Below are 21,243 nucleotides of genomic sequence, written 5' to 3'. Positions count from 1 at the left end.
CACACACACACACACACACACACACACACACACACACACACACACACACACACACGCAGCTGGAAAGCAAGAAAGAAAACCAACAAAATGTTAAACCCCTGCCATCGAGACTCACAGAGCCTCTGTTGGGCTTCCAAAGCTGCCTGTCTCCCCCCCGCAGATCCACTTGTGGATTTGAACCACTGGAGCCTCAAAACCTTTGGGCTGGCAGAGCGACTCACTTCAGAGGACAACCACCAGCGTGCCCCATAAAGCTGAGGACCCTTAAAAACTGCTGATAGAAAACTTCCAAGCTTTACCTCACCTTGCAGTGTTGGTGAAAAGCTGAGATTGAGAGGGCAGTCTCCTTGCGGGTGACACACTTTTCATACTTGCTGCCCTCCCCACCCGCTGTGGGACTGTGAAGATGCTGGATTCCTGTAGAATATGAGGACTGTGAGCTGGTGGTCCCTGGTGCGTCTGGAATGTATAATTTTATCTTTTCATTAGAGCCAGAATCCAAGGGGCATTCAGTATCACATTTCAGTCCTGGCACTGTGGAGAGGGACTGTCCCTGCCGTGGACACAGCCATGGAAGGCAGGATGTTTCACCATCCACATTATCGTCCTCATAATTCTTGCATCCCTGCTTTATACAATTTGATAAATGGTTGAACGCCTCCTAACCCCCCAGCTTCCAGCCCTTTGCTCAAATGAAGCAAATCCATTTAAGTATGTTTCTTTGAAAACTCTATTAAAAATACACACCCACACACACACACACACACACACCCACACACCCCAAAAACCCAATCAATTGCAAAAACAATTCAAAAGGCAAACAAGTAGATAACTTAGTGGTGGAAACCAGTTGTTGTCATCGTCGTCATTGATTGCTATCGAGTCGAGAACGACTCATAGCAACCCTATGAAAAAAAGACCCAAAGCCTTTCTATAAACTATCATTTCTCAAAGTTCATAGAGTTTCCAGAGGCATGTTGTTTAGGAAATGGATGCCACTCCTGCTTCCAAACCTGTCTTAAAGTGGGAGCTCCACCAAACATTGTGAAACATGTTGTTGTTATGTGCTGTCGAGTTGCTTGCAACTCATAGCGACCCTATGTACCACAGCCCTAAACTCTGCTCTGTCCTGTGCCAATCGCACTATCTCCGACACACTTATCCCTGTTACCCCAGTCACTGAATCAATCCACCTCATAGAGGGTCTTCCTCTCCTGTGCTGTCCCTCCACCCTCCCAAGCATGATGTCCCTCTCCAAGGACTGGTCCCCCCTTGCAACATGTCCAAAGTATGTCAGACAAAGCTTCAGAATCCTTGCCTCCAAGGAACAGCCTGGCTTTACCCTCTCCAGGACAAACCTATTCGTTTTCTTAACAGTTCAATACTCTTTGCCAGCACCACAGCTCACAGGCATCAACTCTCTTGCTATCATCCGTAGTCATTGTTCAGCTCTCTAATGCACAACAAATGATTACAAAGACTATGGCCTAAAAAGGAAAGGAAACCTTGAACCTTACGTACCAAGCAAATGCCGGGGCTAGCACGTGCTAGTCCTTAATGTTTTAGAGACCCTCTGAAAAAGAATTTTCAACAAAGTACAAGAATTTAAATCATTCCTTTCTTTAATTTTGTAATTCTTTACTGTGGAAGAGCTCAGAATGTCAGTTCTGATTTAGGTAACAGAATTGATAACTGAGCAAGGAAATGTAATTTGGATTATAAAATTCTTGCTTTAATAAAAATTCCTAAATCGTGGAAAAAAAAAAAAAAGACTATGGCCTGTATCAGGCGCACCTTAGTCTCCAGACTGACATCATTGCACTTCAGTACTTTAGAGAGGTCTCTAACTGCAGACTTTCTCATCACAATATGTCTTTTAATTTCCTGGCTGCTAGTGCAAAGAGTGTTGACTGGGGAGCCAAGCAAACCAAAACTATGAACAATCTCAATCTCTTCACCATCCATCATGATGCTGCCAATTGGCCCAGTGGTATGAAATACAGACCCATGGAATTCCAGTACAGGAAATCTTATTGTTTTACTGTAAAAAGTATTGCCAAGCATTGTACCTCCATGTCTTCATTAATTACTACATCGTTACTAACACTGTTGTTGTTGTTGTTAGTGACCAGCTCGTGATGACTTCTTATGTAGATTCTATGTCCATATGGGCCCCAAGTCTGTGTCCTTTTTTTAGAGACCTCTAGGGTTATCTTTTTAGGTAACTCTGGGTGTGTTCAAATTATCAGTCTTTTGGTTAATAGTCAAGCACTTAACAGTTTGTACCACCCAGGGAGTCTGTTTATTAACATTAGACAGGCAATATCCTCCTGTGCGATCTACTAACTCTGAAACCCCCTGGAGAATCAGGTATGACTCTCTTCTGACTCAAGGGGACACAAGAACAACACAACACTCGTCTGACTGATAGGGACCCTGGATTAGGTTTTTGAGGCTGTAAATCTTCATGGGAGGAGATTGTCTTTCTCTCATGAAGCAGGTGATAGATTCAAACCAATGGCCTATTGTTTCACAGTTTGAGACATCATGCACTATGACACCAAAGCTCCTGTTACTAAGTAGGACATTTATTAATTAGGGGCCAGTTCACCCCCTGAACTTGACTACTAGCAAGAAAGGTGGGCAGTTCAAATTCACCTAGAGGCACCTTGAAAGAAAGGCGTGGTGATGGGCAGCTGAGCCCCCAGCACTGCGGAGCAAATTGACTGCCCACACGTGAAGGCACCGTGAGTCAGACCTGGCTCGGTGGCAACGGGGCTGGATTTCTGTCTTCCCCTTCTGGAAACATCCTGGGGGCAGAGACCAAAGGCCGTGTGCTCTTTCAGTGCTCTTTGCCCACACAGCTCCGGCCCGCCTTCCGGTTGACCTTCAGAGCTAATAGCTTTTTCTCTTCGAACCGAAGCCTTCACCCTTCCTTAGCATCTGGCTGCAAAGGTTAAGCAAGACTGTTTGGATTTTGTACACCAAGGACGCGCACATAAACAGCCTCATGTTCTCACCGACCCACGCCGCGGGCATCCGAGCGGTGGTCCCCCTCCTCCACGGGGGTGTGAGTGTCAGCAGCACTCTGGCCCGTGCAGTGCACACCTTTGCTCCAGGATCTTCACCGTTAATCCAGAGCAGAGGTCGTGCACTCCGGAGGCAGGTGGAAGCTCATTTTGCTCTCGCTGCAGTTCTGCATGGCCTGCGTGCAAGAATAGAGGGAGTAACTCTTTATGTGACGTTGTGGCTCTAACAGGAAAAATGCATCAGAGAAGTGATGGCTAGATCAAAGCGTTTCCCTCAGCCTGCACAAGCGCCAGTTGGTTTCATCATCCCCACACCCTTAAATATAAACGGTCCATAAAAACGCAAACCAAACTCATTGCGAGTTAAGTGGGTTTTGAGTCATGGCGACCCTCTTGGCAGAGGGTAGCATCCCCAGGTGTAAATGTTCGTGGAACCAGGTGCCTCGTCTCCCTCCCTCCCAGGGAGCAGCTGGTGGTTTCTGACCGCCTGTCTTTCAGGGAGCAGCTGAGGGCTGCACCAGAGCCCCACCAGGGCCCCTCGACAGCCCATACATAGCACACGGGTTTTGTGTTCTGTTTGCACTTTAACACTCAGAGGTCTCCAAAGCTGGTTCTGAGAAAGTGAGAAGAATGCCGAGCATTTCCACTGCATTGTGCTGGGCCAGGGACATCAAAGGTTCCGTGGGGCGTGTGAGAGCAGAGAGGCGACCCGCCTTTGCCTTGTTTTCCAGCCCCTCGTCTGAAGGGCCAGCCAGGCGTGGGGAAGTTGCGCACACGGTATGTGTGAGGCACCCTGTTTGCCTTGGAAGGACTTTTGACACGCTAACTCTGTGGACTCCTTGGCCTCTGGCTCAACCGGCCTGAGGGTGGGGTGTGGGGGGTGGTGCTCATGTCAATTCAGTGCAACACGAGCTCAGGATGTTTCCATGTAACATGACCTCATCTCTTCCAGGCCGCTGGTCATCGTTGCACTGGGGGTCCCCTTTGACTAAGTGGTTACAGAAATAATTCCTTTAATTGCCCGAGAAGAAGTTAATAGATGGCACCTCTGTTCTGCCCACCTCCCAGAGAAGCAAAGGCTATTACTAATGCTGTCTCCACGACAGCATAACAACTCGTTAATTCAAAGGAAAGCAAAGCAAAATAAAACCATCCAGTGGATGCCAGACCAGTCATTGGGCATCAGGCTGATTAAATCACTGGGAGAAGTTTCTCTTTTTCCAAATAATTGTCTTGGGTTGGTTTGTGGGTTTTTTTTTTAATCTTAAATATTACAATCACAAAAGTTGAGTACTAAATATTTCATATTTGCTAAATATTTATCTATCATTCACTAGATCTAGGGCTTCAAATGGATTTCAAACAGTTAAGTCATGCTGACAAAGTAAAACGTAACAGACCTGTATTTGAACACTTTGGATCTTCTAGGATGATTACTGGCAAAGGAGAAACTAAGGGTCAGAGCTCTAGAATTGGAGACTTACAAGAGGCATAGTAAGCCCTTTCAGCAACTTGATGCAAGAGACTGGACTGTTGTTAGGACTGAGAAGAGTGACACATGTTTAAAGTGGCAAGCTTGGTTTCCATCTTTGAGCTTGACACCGTTGTTTCTAACTGTGTCATTCAAGACGTCTGGTTGCTATGCAACACATACCTTGCCTTCTTTGTTAAGAGGGAAATTATGCTTCTGTCCAGTCTAGAATTCTTTTTTGTTCCAGGTCTCATTCTGGCTCATCTACATTTTACAGATTTGGGTGTGTTTTGGGTTAACTTCGTTGGTCATGACTGAACTGTCAAAAACCCTGATTTAAAGCCTTGACAATATTCTTAAGAGGGAGTTCTGATGGCATAATCCGTAAGGAGTTGTGCTGGAAACCCAAAGGTGAGGCCTCTCAGGTGGTTCAAATCTAGCAGCAGCTTCTATGAAGAAGGATGGGTAATGTCCTATCACAAGATTTGTTGCTATTGTTGTTATGTGCCGTTGAGTCCCTTGGGATTCGTAGTGACCCTATGTACAAGAACCCTAAACCCTGCTCTATCCTGTGCCAACCTCACTGTCTCCAACACACTCATTCCCACCACCCCACTCACAGAATCGATCCATCTCATCAAGGGTCCTCCTCTCCTGCGCCATCCCTCCACTCTCGCAAACATGATGTCCCTCCTTACAACATGCCCAAAGTATGTCAGACGAAACTTCAGAATCCTTGACTCCAGGGAACATTCTGGCTTCACTCTCTCTAGGACAAACCTGTTTGTTTTCCTAGCAGTCCATGGTATATTCAACACTGTTCTCCAGCACCACAACTCAAAGGCATCAGTTCTCTTTCTATCATCCCTAGTCACTGTCCCAAGATTTACAGCCTCCAAAATCCCACTAGAGAATCAGCAGTGAATTGGTTCTGATGCCAGGGAGCAGTGACTATATCATCCAGAACTGGTTCAGAGTGCTGAACCTCGGGTGCTGCCAGGGGTGAATGAATTAATGAAGTGTCTGATCTCATGGTGTGAAACCAGCCTGGAGGTGAGTAAACCAACAGGAAGATCATTTCAGGTGGTGAAAATAAAGCGATGAGACTCTGTAAAGAATAAAGGAGGAGAGGATACACATAACGTTCTACCCAGGAAAAGAAAATGATTGCTTGAAAAATATGAACTAGTTGGGTAAAAACAACTGTTAACGAGGAAAGTCATTCCTGCATTGGAATTATTAGGAAATCTTGGAATTGTCCCCCTTACATATATATATGCTCTTATCAGAAAAGAAATCCCGACTCACTGCAGTGCATGAACCATCTGTCTCCATCCCTCACAGGAGGAAGCCCAGCCAAACAGACCACATGGGAAGGAGGACACCGGGTCCCAGCCTTGGCTTACTGGCCTGGCAGAGTCCCCGCCAATGTCACCAGCACTGCCTTGTTAAGGTACGAGTCCCTGGAGACTTTGGGGTCTACGGCGAGCAGAAGTCACGGATTCTTGGGTGGTCACAGCTGCTGGTAAACTCACCTGTCGCGTGCCTATGTGTGGTGGCAGATGGCTGGGCTGGAAACGGATGGGCAGCAGGAAGGAACACACTTTGGGAAGCCCTGGGAATTCCTGGCCCCTTGGGTCTTTCTGAGGAGAGAACATGCCCAGAGAGGAGGAAATGAGAAGGAGAGAAAAATCCAAGTCGAAAGGAAGCACCTTGTGCTCAGCTAACATTGGAACTCTGTTTGGAGCAGTGTGCCTTTGCCTCGAAGGCAGTTGTGTGTGCCAATTAATTAGTATCTTGGGACTCCTCTCAGTCTGTCCTGTGGGGATAATGTCCACGTCCCGAGTGATTAGGGTGGGTTTCACTTCTTTTAGGGCTGAGTCATAGCTCTGCCTGCTGAAGAGGAGAACCAAGCCAGCCGCCGGAGAGCCAGTTCCCACTTTCAGTGGCCCCGTGTGGGTCAGAGAACTGTGCTCAGTGAGCTCTTCTCTGACTGGTGTTTTGGAAGTAGGTCATCAGGCCTGTCTTCTGAGATGTCTTTGGATGGATTTGATCCACCAACCTTCCAGTAAGCAGGCAAGCACTTAATCATATGTGCCATCTAAGAACTCTCTGCTAATGGGGGGGGGGGGGGAAGAGCAAAAAGAGAGACGGGCTTAGCTCTTAATGTGGGCCAAACAGAGAGGCGGTCATTGTTAGATGTTGTCAAATGGAGTCTCTGACTCATAGGACTCTGTGAGCAACGGCCCTGAGCCCTGTCCTATCCTGTGCCGTCCTCATCAACTCTGACACACTCGAGCCCATTGCTGTAGTCACGGGGTCTGTCATCCTACCTCATTGAGGGTCTTCCTCTCTTTCATCTCCCCCTACGTTTCCAAGCATGACGTCCCCCTCTAAGGAACAGACTCTCCTAGCAACATGCCCAAAATATGTGAGATGAAGTTTTGTCATCTTTTCCCCCAAGGAGCACTCTGATTGCACTTTCTCCAAGACGTATCTGTTTGTTATTTTGACCGTCCGTGGGATATTCATTACTCTTCTCCAACACCACCGCTCAAAGGCATCAGTTCTTCCTCTGTCATCCTTCTTCATTGTCCAGCTCTCAGATGCACAGCAAGTAGCCAATCAAGTGAAAACAAAGAAGAGTGCTTATTATTCTGTCGTTGGAGGTAGCGCCGATGTCTGAAGTGACTGTTGGGGCATCAGCCTGCCACTCACTGGCTGTCAAATGGTCCCAAGAAAAGGAGTCTAGACGCCTGTTTGGATGAGGCTCCCACTAGGCCAGTAAGTAGGCAACGGGTGAATTCCTGGATAAGAACACTCTTCTTACCTCTGGCAATGAAGCTTCTTCTCCAGCAACATGAGTCACTGTCCTTGTTAGAAGGACAGCTGTAAATGTGCTAATATCTCACCATCACTCTTATCTCCCCATCTGGTAGATCTTAGAGGCCAGTTTCTTGGCAGAGAACTTGACAGTGGTGTACTTGGCACTGTAGAAAACAGTGCCACTGGAGTTATAGATCCAGGCTGTATCATGCAGACTTCTTGCTAATTCAGACGGGGACTTCCTCACATTGGTTCTACTCTGTATCCACGGACGAGAGGGACTCTCCACAGACATTGTGCTTGTTCACACGCCCGGAGGTTTTGATCTGGGACTAATTGTCTACTTCCAAAGGTTCTGATACAGAGGACACAGACTAGTAGAGTAAGCCAAGCTTGATTAGCACCTACCAGCATCATTGCACCCAGTAGGGAGGAAGGGAGGGAGACTCACGTACAGGGAAAGATGTGGGGAACAGCGTTGGTGGTCAGAGTAGGGGAGGGGGTGGTGAGCTTGCTGCTGGCAGTCTGTGGGGCCCCCAAGGAACTCCAGGTCAGCCCTGGACACTCCAGAGGGGGCAGCACACGCTCAGCGGGTGCCGGCAGGTGTGACAACAGGAGAGAAGCCTGGAGGCTGTGATGTCAGGCCGCCTGGGAAGAGGGCCAGGCCGGCGGCTGTTTCTCCTAAGGACTGCCCTGTGGAGTGAGTGCACTTACTGCGAGGGGCCAAGTTCAAGGGCTGGGCTGCACATGCACAAATAACTCCACAGTCTCTCAAGTTACATCGCCAAAAGCTGAGCATGTCCTCCTTATGTGAGAACTGTGTTTGTGCCTACAATCAACCATGACTCTCTTGTCAAATGACATTGTATTGTGGATAACTTAGGGCCTTCGAGGATGTGCTCAGGGCCAAGGGATTAGCCATGGTACACGGTACCCTTTCCTGTAGGGCCCAGGCCCCACTGGGGGAATTTTACCTGCACGGTGTCAGTACACCACACCAGCCCATCTTAGGATAATCTCTGGTGTTAGGTTAGCTCTGATTTGGTATCAGGGATGTTTCTCAGGAGGATTCACCCTACCGCCATTTCCCCACATGAATCCTTGCAAAGGAAGCTTTCTCATTGCCCCGGCAAGTTGTTGTGTGTCCAGAGCTTTTCTCCCACTGTTCCCGCCAAGTCTAGCTCTAGAAGAATGTCATTATGATCCATATGCCAGAAACGGAAACTCATACTTCATGCTCGTGGGGGCCCAGCCAGACATTCCAGCTCACATTACTTATCATTCACCCTAGTGCTTTATTCTTGGGAGAAACATAGATCTCCCCTTAGGTCTGAGATAACGCCACATAACTCTCTCCAGCCACTTAGAGTCGAGAGCCTTTTAAGTTTCTCTTCCAGCGGCCTCAGGGAGTAGTCAGACTGGTGTGAACACTCACTGTGAATATTTGAAAATATGTGTGTGGGACAGGGGTGGGAGTGAGGAGAACCCCACTCTCGGCTCTGTTCTTACAGATCACACATTGCCGTCGAGTTAGAAGCGACTCACAGCTGATCCTCCAGCGCATTCCAGAGGCTGTAAATCGCACAGGAAGAGGTTGCCCATCTGTGTCCTAAGAAGCAGCAGGTGGATTTGAACTGCCTGCTTTTGGATTGGCAGAACAGCTTCCTATTCACTGGGCCACAAGAACTGCCTCTTTTATAGATAACTATAAGTGGGTTGGGTGTGTCGGAGGCAGTGAGACGGGCACAGGACAGAGTAGGGTTTAGGGCTGTTGTCCATAGGGTCGCTATGAGTCGCAGGCGACTCGACGGCATATAATGACAAATAACATCAATCTTCAGTGTGTGAGTGTGTGTAAGTCGACTGTAGCTAACTAAAGGCAGGTCCTGACCCCAAGTCCATTGTCACAATTACAGAATGGGCAAGGTTCATTTCCTGAACACATTTTATTAGTGTAACCAGCCGCAGGGCAAGCGTTCTTCGAGGAACTGGAGATGTGGACATGGACCAATCAGACCAGCGCTCTCTAAGGAGGTTCTGTCTCTGATAGAATGTACGGAAAAGGCTTGGGGGTTTTAACCTAACCTTTTAATGCAACCTTCCTCACCTTCGGCACAGTTGACACTTTGGCAGTCACTTGGCGGTGGGAGGATGTCCTGTGCACTGTGGGGCGATCCACGGCATCCCTCCCTCTGCAGCATCTTGTCTACTGAAGAACGCCACTTGCAGCCTCTGCACCACCACCCACGGTTGTGTCAACCAAGCATTTCTAAAGGCAGCACCAAATAAAGGAAAAGGGGGAAGGAATTGGGGGTCGGGCAGAGGCCGGGTTGTGAATGAACCTGGTGAAGGTCATTTCTTCTAGTGATATACAATAAAGCGAAGACTCTGTTTGGCACCTGAGCTGGGAGCTCTCCATTTCTGTTCGCACTAGAGGACTGCTCTTTTGGAGATGATCTGGATCGAGCTTAAGGTGAACAGAGTGATACAAGGGATCGAATCTTGTTGGATCTGGAAAGCAACAGAAGCTGCTGTCTGGCTAGGTGCTCAGGTGGTTCCCTGGAGGTACTTGGTGGAGTGTTTGGTTATCTGTCTGCAAGGTCGTCAGTCACGTGGAAGTGGGATTCCCGGGTTCTGTACAGTTCTGAAGCATAGAATCAGACCCCAGATGTGGAAACGTCAAGGAGCTAATACCCTGGAAGTAGAAACTTCAAGGCTCCTATTTTTGAAAATGGAAGTTGGTGTTTAAGGACAGGCTTCAAGAAACAAGCTCGTGTCAGTGACTGGTCGTTTAGATGTAGCTTTCGTGGTTTCCTTCTTTCTCCTTTCTGGTAGAGGGACTGGTATGGAGGGCAAGGAAGTGGAGCAAATAACAATGCAGGAAGACATGACTAAATCCTAAAAAAAAATAGGACTATTTTCCTAGTTCTAAGGATAGTTCCCACTTTTCATTGCTCAGAGGTAGTTCTGCTCATCCCTTCCTCATACCAATCAGAGGGGCAAAAATCTCACAGCCCCTCACCTATCTGACTTTCTGTCCTCAGATTGCCATGCCTTTTCTTCCTATAAGCGACAATCAAAGTGTCCTCAGGGGCTAGGAAACATTCTTCCCCTCCTGTCTTTTTACTTTCCAACCCCTTCAAAGCCTGGCTTGCCTGAAGCCGTATTAAGAAAACAGAAGATACTTTTATATCGGCAACAGAATCTTCCAGGATGACACTTTGCCTGCTCTGAGACTCAGTCTGCCTTTCTGTGGAGTTAAGCCCTCTCTTCATAAGTAGACATTTGATCTCACCTTCTCATGACCACAAGTTCCATAAAGGGGGTTTTCTACCTTAAAAACCAGGACCACACACCTATGTTTATTGCTGCTTTGTTCACAATAGAAAAGAATTGGAAACAACCCAAGTGCCCATCAACAAACAAATGGATAGAGAAGCTGTGGTATATTCACACAATGGAATTCTACGCTGCATTGAAAAACAAGGAACTCATGCAATACTATGCAGAATGGATGACTCTGGAGGACATTATGCTGAGTGAAAAGGAAAAAGGAAAAATACTACATAGTGCCACTGTTGTAAAACAGGACTGACATCAGGCTTGGGGTAAAACTAAGAAAAGAGGGGATAAATAATGTACACTGCATTGAAATAGATGAGGGAGAGAACTATTTAAGAAGGATATATGATTAGGTATTATTTGCATGTCAAGAATCCGGAGTAAGTGCTGCATAGTAAAGTGGACTTGGAGAGGGGCGGATTGTATAACAACAGATGATTATTTTTTTCCAAAGAAAAAAAGCGAACTGGGAGGAGGGGTGGGTAGGAAAGAAAATGTACAGTAATGAATGAATGAAAATCAAAGTCCTTTATAATATTTCATTAAAATCTCAATTAAAAAAAAAAAAGTCAGGACCAGCTTCTCCATCAGACCCAGGAGACACAGTGCTTTTTTTTTTTTATTTCAATAACCATCTACAGAGATTTTGGAATTCCATTCATTCATTGCTGCACTCTTCTCCCCCCCCCCCCCCCATTCACTCCTCTCCTTGAAAAGCAAAAGAAAAACTCCCTGATTGGTACACAACCCCCAAGAGACACAGTGCTTTTTAGAGGTGCATTAAAAAGCATTTTATTTATTATTATTATTATTATTTTTAATCAGAAAGGAAAAATGAACTTCTGGTTTTGAGAAAATGGCTTGACACATAATATTTATATAATTGTATGGTGCAGTGAACTACTTCATGTGGCCTTTAAAGCCATACTCCTCCATTGTGTGATGTGTTATGAGTCCTAGTCATCTTGGCTGTGACCGTGACCCCTTTCTGGATTGAGTTGTTCTGTTGGGGGATGAGGCAGGATTCTGGAATGAGGCCGGAATAGAATGGGTTATAGATTGAGTCTTTATCTAATCAGCGGGCGTGGCCCACGTCACCACCCTCTGCCTCTTTGCAGTGTTATTTGTAGCCTTCATATACGAATGCTTTGGCAAGGGTCAGCCGTGTTTGCCCTGGCCTCCCCTGCCTGACAAGCCAACCTGCCTGTCATTCATCAGCCCCTGTGAACGTGGGGGTCAGCTGAGCCCTTCAAACTCAAGCTTGACCCCCCAGTTTGGAACTTCCTTGCTTCCACAGCTATATGAGCCATTTCCATGACAGTTTGTGAGATGCTGCAGCAAATTACAGGAATCAGACACAGAAGAAGGCTGAGGCGAGGAGGACTAATATCAGAGGCAGTGACGTGGTACAGCACTTTGGAAAAGTTGGGCATTTGGAGCGCCTTTAATCTCCACCTCATAAGAAGCAGCTTTGTGGTAATCTTTCAAAAAGAAATTATTCATGCGATTCAACTTTCTACCGACTGCTGTGCAGTGAATTACTTGATGTGGCTCTTTAACCTTGGTTTTTATAATTCTTACCACATAACTAAACAGCATTATGCAAATAGAGGGTGTTCATGCCCACAGAGATGCAGGACTTTGCAAATGAGAGGTATTTGCGACCCACTAAGGGTCCTGAATAGCTCTCTTCCAGCAAGAAAGAACTAAACGTGCAGCAAGTGCTTTGAACCCCAGATCTCTGTGCCAAGCACCTCCTTGACCTGGTAGACAGACAATTGTTAATTCTGGAGAGCTAGTGAGAAGTGATTGGTAGATACATGGAGGCAGCAGAACCCGGAGACCTGCGTGGAGCAGAGCTATGGGCTTCCTAAGGTGTGGGTCCAGAAAGCAAGAGCGCCTCCAGAGAGGACGCTTGCTGGTAGAATGAGTCTGTGCACTTACTGAGGAAGCTATGCTTGTCAATCCATGGAGCTAGAGCTGTGTGTCAGCAGACAGGAAACTTACTCGTACAATGAAGTGCTTGCTTTTTGACATTTATACTGTTGTATACCGTTGAGTCAGAACCAACCCAGAGCTGACCCTCCAGTGGGTTTTCAGAGGAAGTTAATCGCACAGGAGATTGCCCAGTCTTCTTCCATGGATCAACTGGTGGCCTTGAACCGTGAACCTTTGGGATTGCAGCAGTGCTTCTTGCCACTAGCCCACCTTCAGTCACTAACGGTGTAAAACCTTTTTTCATGGGGAGGAGATTCTTTGTGTTCTTGGTGGGCTCTACCTCTCAGGTTCCTGCCAAGCTCTGAGGCACTGGGAGTTTGAGTATTGGAACTCAAACTAGGTTCTAATAATAATTAGGATATTTATCCTAATAATTTGGACATGTTGCAAGGAGGGACCAGTCCTTGGAGAGGGACTTCATACTTGGAAGGGTGGAGGGGCAGCACAGGAGAGGAAGACCCTCGATGAGATGGACTGATTCAGTGACTGGGGTAATGGGGATAAGTGTGTCGGAGATAATAAGATTGGCACAGGATAGGGCAGGGTATAGGGCTGTTATACATAGGGTCCCTATGCAAGCAACTTGATGGCACATAACAACTACAATCCTAATACCTGAATTCATCAAGCTCAAGCTCATTGCCATTGTGTAGGGACTGACTCATAGCCGACCCTCCAGTGGACTTTCAGAGGTTGTAAATCACACAGGAGGAGACTGCCTGTCCTTCTCCAGGGAACTGCTGGTGGGTTCATTCTGCCAGAGAGGGGCCATCTTTGGGTAAGCAGTGCAGCTCCCTATGACCTCTGTCCCTCCAAATGGTAATTGTCATTTGTTGTGTGCTGATGAGTTGGAACTGACTCATAGCTGACCCTCTGGTGGGTTTTCAGAGGCAGTAAACCGCATGGGAGGAGACTACCCATGTTTCTTCCACAGAGCAGTTAATGTATTCAAACCATTGGCCTTTGAGTTGGAAACACAACTCCTTACCACTAAGCCAAATGCTGTTGTTGTTGTTAGGTGCTGTTGAGTCGTAGATGACTCATAGCGATCCTATGAACAAAAGGCCTTGAGCACTGTTCGTACATAGAATTTCCGGAGGCAAGTCATTTCGGAAGCAGATGCCGCTCCTGCTTCCAGGCTTGTCTTAGTCAGGAAGCTCCAGCCGACACTGTCCGCCATGGGTAACCTTTACCACATTTGGCACATCAGTGTCACAGTAGCCAAATGCTACAGGAGGAAAAAATAAGCTGAGAAAGAAAACGTACATTCTAACACACATTCTGTTTTTCCGTGGTCAGTGACTTGACGTAATATGTGTTTCTAATTTCTCTTAGAGGCGCAGTTTAGAGAAATCATAAACAGCCACCCTCAAGCCTCCCCGCCCGGTTCAGCCTGCAGCACAGTGCTCTCAGCTCCCTGACTGGGTGCAGGGACCTTGGACTTGGAACAGGTTCTGGAGCATCCTACTCCTGGCACGTGCTCACTGCACGCTCCTTTGACTGCCTGTAGTGTGGGGTGCAGGCTCCTGGACTGAGTGTCTCAAGAGCTAAGCCACCAGCCATGTGCGTGGCCTGTGAAGGGAAACCAGAAACCACTCCACGCTGTAAACTGGTGGGCAGATTCTACTGAGAGTTGAAGACCCATAGTGGGTGGAGACCTGCAGGCTTCAGGGTGGGAATGTGGGTGAAGTGATCTTTGAAGGAGCCCCTGGGTGGAGTGGTGAAGCCACTATCCATGCAGAGCTGGTGACTAAGAGGTTGACAATTCAAGTTGACCTGAAGGTTCTTTGAAAGAAAGACAGAGACAGCCCGGTTCTACTCTGACCCTTATGGGTAGTCACAAGTTGGGGTAGTCTTGGCCAGCCACTGTTGGCTTGGTTTTTTTATGTGTTTTATTGGTGGTCCTAGAGACCTCTCCATGGGTGGACCCAAGTTTGCCACAGTGCCCAGCACTCAAGATGCCCCAGGCCTCCCCTAGGGAAGCCATACCCAGCAATTAACTGCCCTGCTCCTGGTTCCACAAACCCACTGACTCAGTTGGCCTGGCCCTCAGATAAACAGCCCTGCTGAGGGAAAGGCCCTGTGTTCTTACAGAGCAGTGCACCCAACAGGCACCCAGCAGGCTGCAGGGAGAAGTGCTGACTAGTTAAACAAAATAAAACCACTTGATCCAAGAAGGAAGAATCACATGAACGCAGCGCATCCAAGTGCTGACCTGGTTGCCTCTGGGTGACGGGAATCTGTGTTCCTCTCACTTCTTTGTTTCTGTCTGAGCTCATTTTCTCCACAGCAAGCACCGCTTTGAAATGGAGGAAAAGAACTCGACCAAGATGAAGAGCAGGGTAGGCGTTTTATGTAGCAGGACATTCTGAAGATTAAACATTGACTCCCGAGAACCTGGGACTTGAACATGAATTGAGCTTCCTTGTGCAGACACCTGTCACACACTGTTCCCTCTGAGTGGCTACTGCCTGTCTGGTGACAGGTGGAACCCCTTAGATCTTCAAGAACTAGGCTTCTAGTGAGGCGCCGGTGAATAATTATAAAACAGACATTCTGCACACCCATGTTTATTGCGACTTTGTTCACAATAGCAAAGAGCAGGAAACAACCCAAGTGCCCATCAACAAACGAATGGATAGATAAGCTCTGGTATATCCACACAATGGAATACTATGCTGCATTGAAAAACAAGGAACTCATGAAATATTCTGCAAAATGGGTGACCCTGGAGGACATTATGCTGAGTGAGATACCTTGGTCACAAAAGAACAAATCTTGCATAGGGCCACTGTTGTAAAACGGGACTGACATCGGGGTGGGGGAAGACAGAGAAGGAGGAGAGGAATGATGTATAACTGCATTGAAACAGATGAGGGAGAGAAGTGTTTAAAAGGGATATATGATTAGGTATTATTGTAATGACAGGAGTCCAGACTGAAGGCTGCACGGTGGAGTGAACCTGGGGGGAGGGATTGTATAATAATGAAAGAATTTTTCTTTTACTTTTCAAGGAGAAGAGTGAAGCGGGTGGGGGAGTGAGTGGGCAGGGAGAAAAGTGCAACAATGAATGACTGGAAACCGTAAGTCTTTGTAAACTTTCATTAAAATTAATTGAAAAAGAGACAAGAATGTTCAAAAGACATAAAAAAAAAAGACATTCACTCAGCATTCCAAATGCTCACCTTTCTCCTAAGTGTGGTAACTGTTTCATCCATACAGCCTCTCCAGGAGGCAGGTACGATTAATATGATGCCCATTTTAAAGAGAAGAACACTGAGGCATTAAGAAGCGAGAGAGTATGTGGCAGCTTGAACTTGAACTCGGACAGTGACGTGGCTAGCAGGCTGCTGAGCTCCCACAGCAGTGTGCCTGTGGTAGGGGTAGGGTGTCAGGGGACCTGCAAGCCCTGCAGAGGACAGAACGCTCAGGGGGCTGTTGGTTCTGGGCTACCCTGGGTGGGTTTTGTCTGCCACGTGGCCAGTCAGTCTGGGAATGAGAACAGCCTGGCGCTAACTTGGTCTTGTTCTTCCTGCAGCGTGCTGGACATCTTCCCCACCATCGTGGCCCTGGCCCAGGCCAGCCTGCCCTCGAACCGGCGCTTTGATGGGCTCGATGTCTCTGAGGTGCTCTTTGGTCAGCTGCAGACTGGACACAAGGTAAGTGGAAAAGGGATGGGCAGAGGTCAGAGGTTCAGGGTCTTCATTGGCCAGCAGCCTCCTCTCACCCAGCACCTGCGAGCTGGCTGCAGCTGGCCACGTGTTAGAAGGTGCGTGCTAGAAGCTGGTTCAGACCTCACTTAAGAAGCCCTGAGGTGGGCGGCCCTTTGAGACAAACCTCCTTTTCCACTCCCTTCTTTCCCCTGTGATGGAGTGAGTCTGTTTGTCAGTTCATGTTTATATTTAAATATTTGGTTCATGATATGTTTGCGTTACTATTTATTTCCTGTAATGTACATACTGGAGTTCTGGTGGTATAGTCCACAGGGAGTTTCACTGCTCACTGAAACATAGTACCTTGTGCTGCTTAGAATCCACCCAGCTCTGCACAACTTACAGCCTCCTAAAACCTGCTAGAGGGTTGTTGTTAAGTGCTGTCGAGTCATAGATGACTCATAGTGACCTTATGAACAAAAGTCCTCAATACTTGGGTGACTTTCACCTTACTCCAGGTTCATAGGGTTTCCAGAGGCAAGCTGTTTATGGAAGTGAAGATATCTCTCTCTATATATATAGAGATAGAGATAGAAATATATAGATATGTAATTAAATTATGGTCCCCAAATATGTGTTGGAGTCCTGACTCTTTTACCTTTGGATTTGATCCTATCTGAAAATAGTTTTTCTCTGTTACGTGATTGAAAAGCACTGACCGGTTGGATATGGTTCATTCATGGCCAGTGTAAATGAGAGCAGTATGTAAGTTACACAACGATGACATTTTCATATAAATAGCAAACAGGTTGCAGTGTCCCGCTCAGAGATGGCTGGTGCTGAATGTGGTCAGCATTCAACCACTTCAGGCAGGAGTGTGTTACTTAAAAGAAACTAAAAGCAGTCCAAGCTGCACTGAAGTCAGGGCTGAAAAAACGGAGTTCCAGGAATTGACGAAATACCAACTGAAATGTTTCATCAAGCAATCGTGCTTGATGCTGAGAAATGTGGAAGCCAGCTCCCTGGCCACCTGACTGGAAGAAGCCCATAAAAAAAGATGGTACAACAGAATGTGGAAGTTATCAATAATACCATTATTTGTAATGTAAAACAAGCGTAAAACCCCTTGTGTTTAACATTTTGCTGAAGATAATTGAAAAAATTATGGTAGCAATACATCAATAATGTTGTTATGTGCTGTCGAGTTACTTGTGACTCATAGCGACTCTATGTACAATAGCCCTAAACTCTGCTCTGTCCTGTGCCAATTGCACTGTCTCCGATACACCCACCCTGATTACCCCAGTCACTGAATCAATCCACCTCATAGAGGGCCTTCCTCTCCTGTACTGTCCCTCCACCCTCCCAAGCATGATGTCCCTCTCCAAGGACCGGTCCCTCCTTACAATATGTCCAAAGTATGTCAGACGGAGCCTCAGAATCCTTGCCTCCAAGAAGCAGCCCAGTTTAACCCTCTCCAGGATGAATCTGTTTGTTTTCTTAGCAGTCTATGGTACCCTCAATACTCTTCTCCAGCACCACAGCTCAAAGGCATTAATTCTCCTTCTATCCTCCTTAGTCATTGTCCAGCTCTCTGATGCATAGCAAGTGATTGCAAAGCCCATGGCCTGTCAGATGCACCTTAGTCTCCAGACAAACACCATTGCTCTTCAGTACTTGAGACTACCAGAAATTCAAACCAGATTCTGAAAGAGCGTGAGACAAGGGATATCGTTACTGATACTTTGTGGATCTTGACCGAAAGCAATGAATTCCCCCAAGATGTTTGCTTGTGTTTTTCTTACCATTCAAAGGCGACTGACTGACTGTGTCGATCACAGCAAATTGTGAATAACAGCGAATAGGATGGGACACTTAGTTGTGCTCATGTGGAACCTGTATCTGGACTACAAGGCAGTCTTACGTAAAGCAAGTGAATGCTCAGTTGTTTAAAATCAGGAAAGATACGCATTAGAACGGTAGTCTTTCACTATTATTTATACACCGTCTTTCATTATTCATTATGCATATACTTAGGTGCTGTCAAGTATGGCTCACAGGGGCCCATGAACTCTGTCCTCTCCTGTGCCATCCTCACACCTTCTCACACACGAGAGCCCATTGCGGCAGTCACTGGGCCAATCCACCTGGTTGAGGGTCATCTTCTCCTTCACCAATCACCCCCTGCCTTTCCCCGCGTCATGTCCCTCTTCAAGGTGTAGCCTTTCCTAGCAAGATGCCCGAAGTATGTGAGGTGAAGCTTTGTCATCTTTGCCTTCAAGAAGCACTCTGGCTTCACCTTCACCTTCTCCAAGAAATACTTGTTCTTTTGGCGTCCACGGAATGTTCAGTGCTCTTCTCCAACACCGCAGCTCAAAGGCATCAGTTCTTCTTCTGTCAACCTTACTCATCATCCAGCTCTCAGATGCCTGGCAAGTGATCAGAAAGAACATGGCCTGAATCAGATGCACCTCAGTCCTCAAACTGACATCACTGTGCCTCAACAATTTGGAGAGGTCTCTAACTACAGGCTCTCCCATTGCAATACCTCTCCTGATTTCCTGCCTGCTGGTACCAAGAGTGTTGATTGTGAATTGACTGTTGACAATTGATTGTTGTTCTTGCTAGATGCCAGCAAATTGTTTCGCCTTTTAGCATCTCTGTACAACAGGATGAAACACTGCCGGGTCCTGCCTGCTGCTCATAATCTTTGCTGTGCTCAAGCCACTGTTGGAACCACTGTGTTAACCTGTTTCATTGAGGGTCTTCCGCTCCTTCACTGACCCTTTGCTTTATGTGATGCTCTTCTCCAGGGACAGACAACTCCTAGTTATAGGTCTAAAAATATGTGAGACGAATGCTCAACCATCCTTGCTAAGGAGAATCCTGGTTCTACTTCTTCCAAAACAAATTTGTTTGTTCTTCTGACAGTCAATATTCTTTCTCACCGCTGTAATTTAGAGGCATCAGTTCTTCTTTGACCTTCCTTGTTCATTGTCTGAACTTTCTTATGCGTACAAGGTGACTGAAAACATCATGACATGGGTCAGGTGCACCTTCGTTCTCAATGTAATATCTTTGCTCAACGCATCCTTTCTTTCTTTTTTTCCCCCCATCCTTTGATTTCTTGACTTCTGTTTCCAAGAGGAGTATTTGTGGATCCAGTTAAAGGGACATCTCTGACGTCTTTGATGATTTTTCCAGTTATCACGATGTTTCTCGTTCGTCCAGTTGTAAGGATGTTGCTTTCCTGATGTTGAGGTGAAGTCCATACTCAAGGTTGTCAGCTCTGACCTTCATCAAAGTACTTCGAGTCTTCTTCACTTTCATCCAGTCAGGTTGTGTCGTCTGCTTATTGCAAGTTGTTAATGAATCTTCCTATCCAGCTGCCATGAACTTGTTCAAGTTGTAGTATGGCTACCTGGATTATTTGCTGAAAACAGAAAATGCCATGAAGATGTTTAATTATGCTTTTATTTTGGCTCTACAAGGGCGATTAAACCAAGCAACTCCTTGGAGGCAAGGATTTTGGGGCTTCGTCTGACATACTTTGGACATGTTGTAAGGAGGGACCAGTCCTTATAGAAGGACATCATGCTTGGTTGAGTGGAGGGACAGTACAGGAGGGGAAGACCCTCTATGAGGTGGATTGATTCACTGACTGGGGTAATCGGGATGAGTGTGTTGGAGACAGTGCGATTGGCACAGGACAGAGCAGAGTTTAGGGCTGTTGTACATAAGGTCGCTATGAGTCGCAAACGACTCTACGGCACATAACAACAACAACACAACAACAAGGGCATTCAGCTGTGTGGGTTTTACCAGGTGACAGGGTGACATGGAAAGCCTGGCAAGCCAGAACACTGATCTGTTTTTGTGAATCTGTGGGGGAAAAAACCTGTGGAAGAGGTAGCTGTTCGAACAGAACAAGAGGCTCCTGCTTGGCTTAAAATCAGGAGAGGTTTGGGTCTGGGGTGTTTTCTTCCACTCAGTCTGTATGCTGAGCAGCCCCTGACCCCACGAGTTCCGGGTTCTACCATGTCCGCCTGTGACCCTTCAGGTCCCTCCTTCATGAGCTCTGAAGCACTTGGAGGCAACGAGAGCCAAGAAACGTCAAGCCTGGTGGCCTTTCCCTGTCATTTCCTTGTGTTTTCCTTTCACTCAACGGAAGAGGAGGCGGGAGGAGGGAAGGATGCTGGAGGAACACTGGGCCCCCTTCGAACAGCCCTTTGAGCACGCACCTCCTCTGTGAGGGACCCAAATATCAAAGATCTATTTATGTTTTTTACTGAGGGCCACAGGGAAGTGACTCAGATACTCAGAAGCTGCTCCAGTGGCCTGAAGCCACCCTCTGCCATCCACCCCCAGTCAGTTGGTGATAGTCTATTTACAGGCTACCAGTGCCTCTGTGAGCATTAATGCCGAATTTTCTCGCAAGAAGTCCTGACTGTGTGAGGATATCCAGCTCTTCAGATCTGCACCCTCCAGTGTGTGTGTGTGTGTGTGTGTGTGTGTGTGTGCGCGCACACACGCACACCCCTCCACCCCCAACCCTCCAGACCTTGTCCCGGACAGCTCAGCAGGAAGGTGGCTTCCGCCTCTCAACTGGAAGTGAGCCACGTGTGACCTTGGGGGGTTATCAAAGACGTCAGTGGAGAGGGGCCCAGAGTGTTTATTACCGTTTATTACTGTGGCTACTAATAGGATTAATAGGGGTCACCGGGAAGTGCTTCAAGGACTGTAGTCGCCTTGACGTGCTGGCCCTGCCTGTGGAAGCCAGCTCCTTCACGTTCCAGCTTCCGCTCTCCACACCAGCACGCTTGTCCCTGTCACAAAAGGTGTAGCCAGCTGTGGTCTATGGCTGATTCATAATGCCCTGGCCTAGGAGGTTAATGGTTATCGGTCTAGAAACCGCATCGTTAGG

The 21,243-nt window shown here is 47.1% G+C and overlaps 1 protein-coding gene across 1 annotated transcript in view; it reads left to right on the top strand.

The window, feature by feature from the left end:
• Positions 1-21,243, top strand: part of ARSG (arylsulfatase G) — a 96,015-nt gene that overhangs the window by 63,364 nt on the left and 11,408 nt on the right. Inside the window, exons 8-9 of the mRNA XM_006886399.1 lie at positions 5,845-5,953; positions 16,205-16,325. Coding sequence (XP_006886461.1) covers positions 5,845-5,953; positions 16,205-16,325 — 230 coding nt within the window. The remainder of the gene's footprint in view (positions 1-5,844; positions 5,954-16,204; positions 16,326-21,243) is intronic.

This window comes from Elephantulus edwardii, unplaced genomic scaffold (assembly GCF_000299155.1).
Source record: "Elephantulus edwardii isolate Elephantulus edwardi_28Jun2011 unplaced genomic scaffold, EleEdw1.0 scaffold00048, whole genome shotgun sequence".
Taxonomy (NCBI): Eukaryota; Metazoa; Chordata; class Mammalia; order Macroscelidea; family Macroscelididae; genus Elephantulus; species Elephantulus edwardii.
This window is presented reverse-complemented; position numbering and strand designations above follow the sequence as displayed.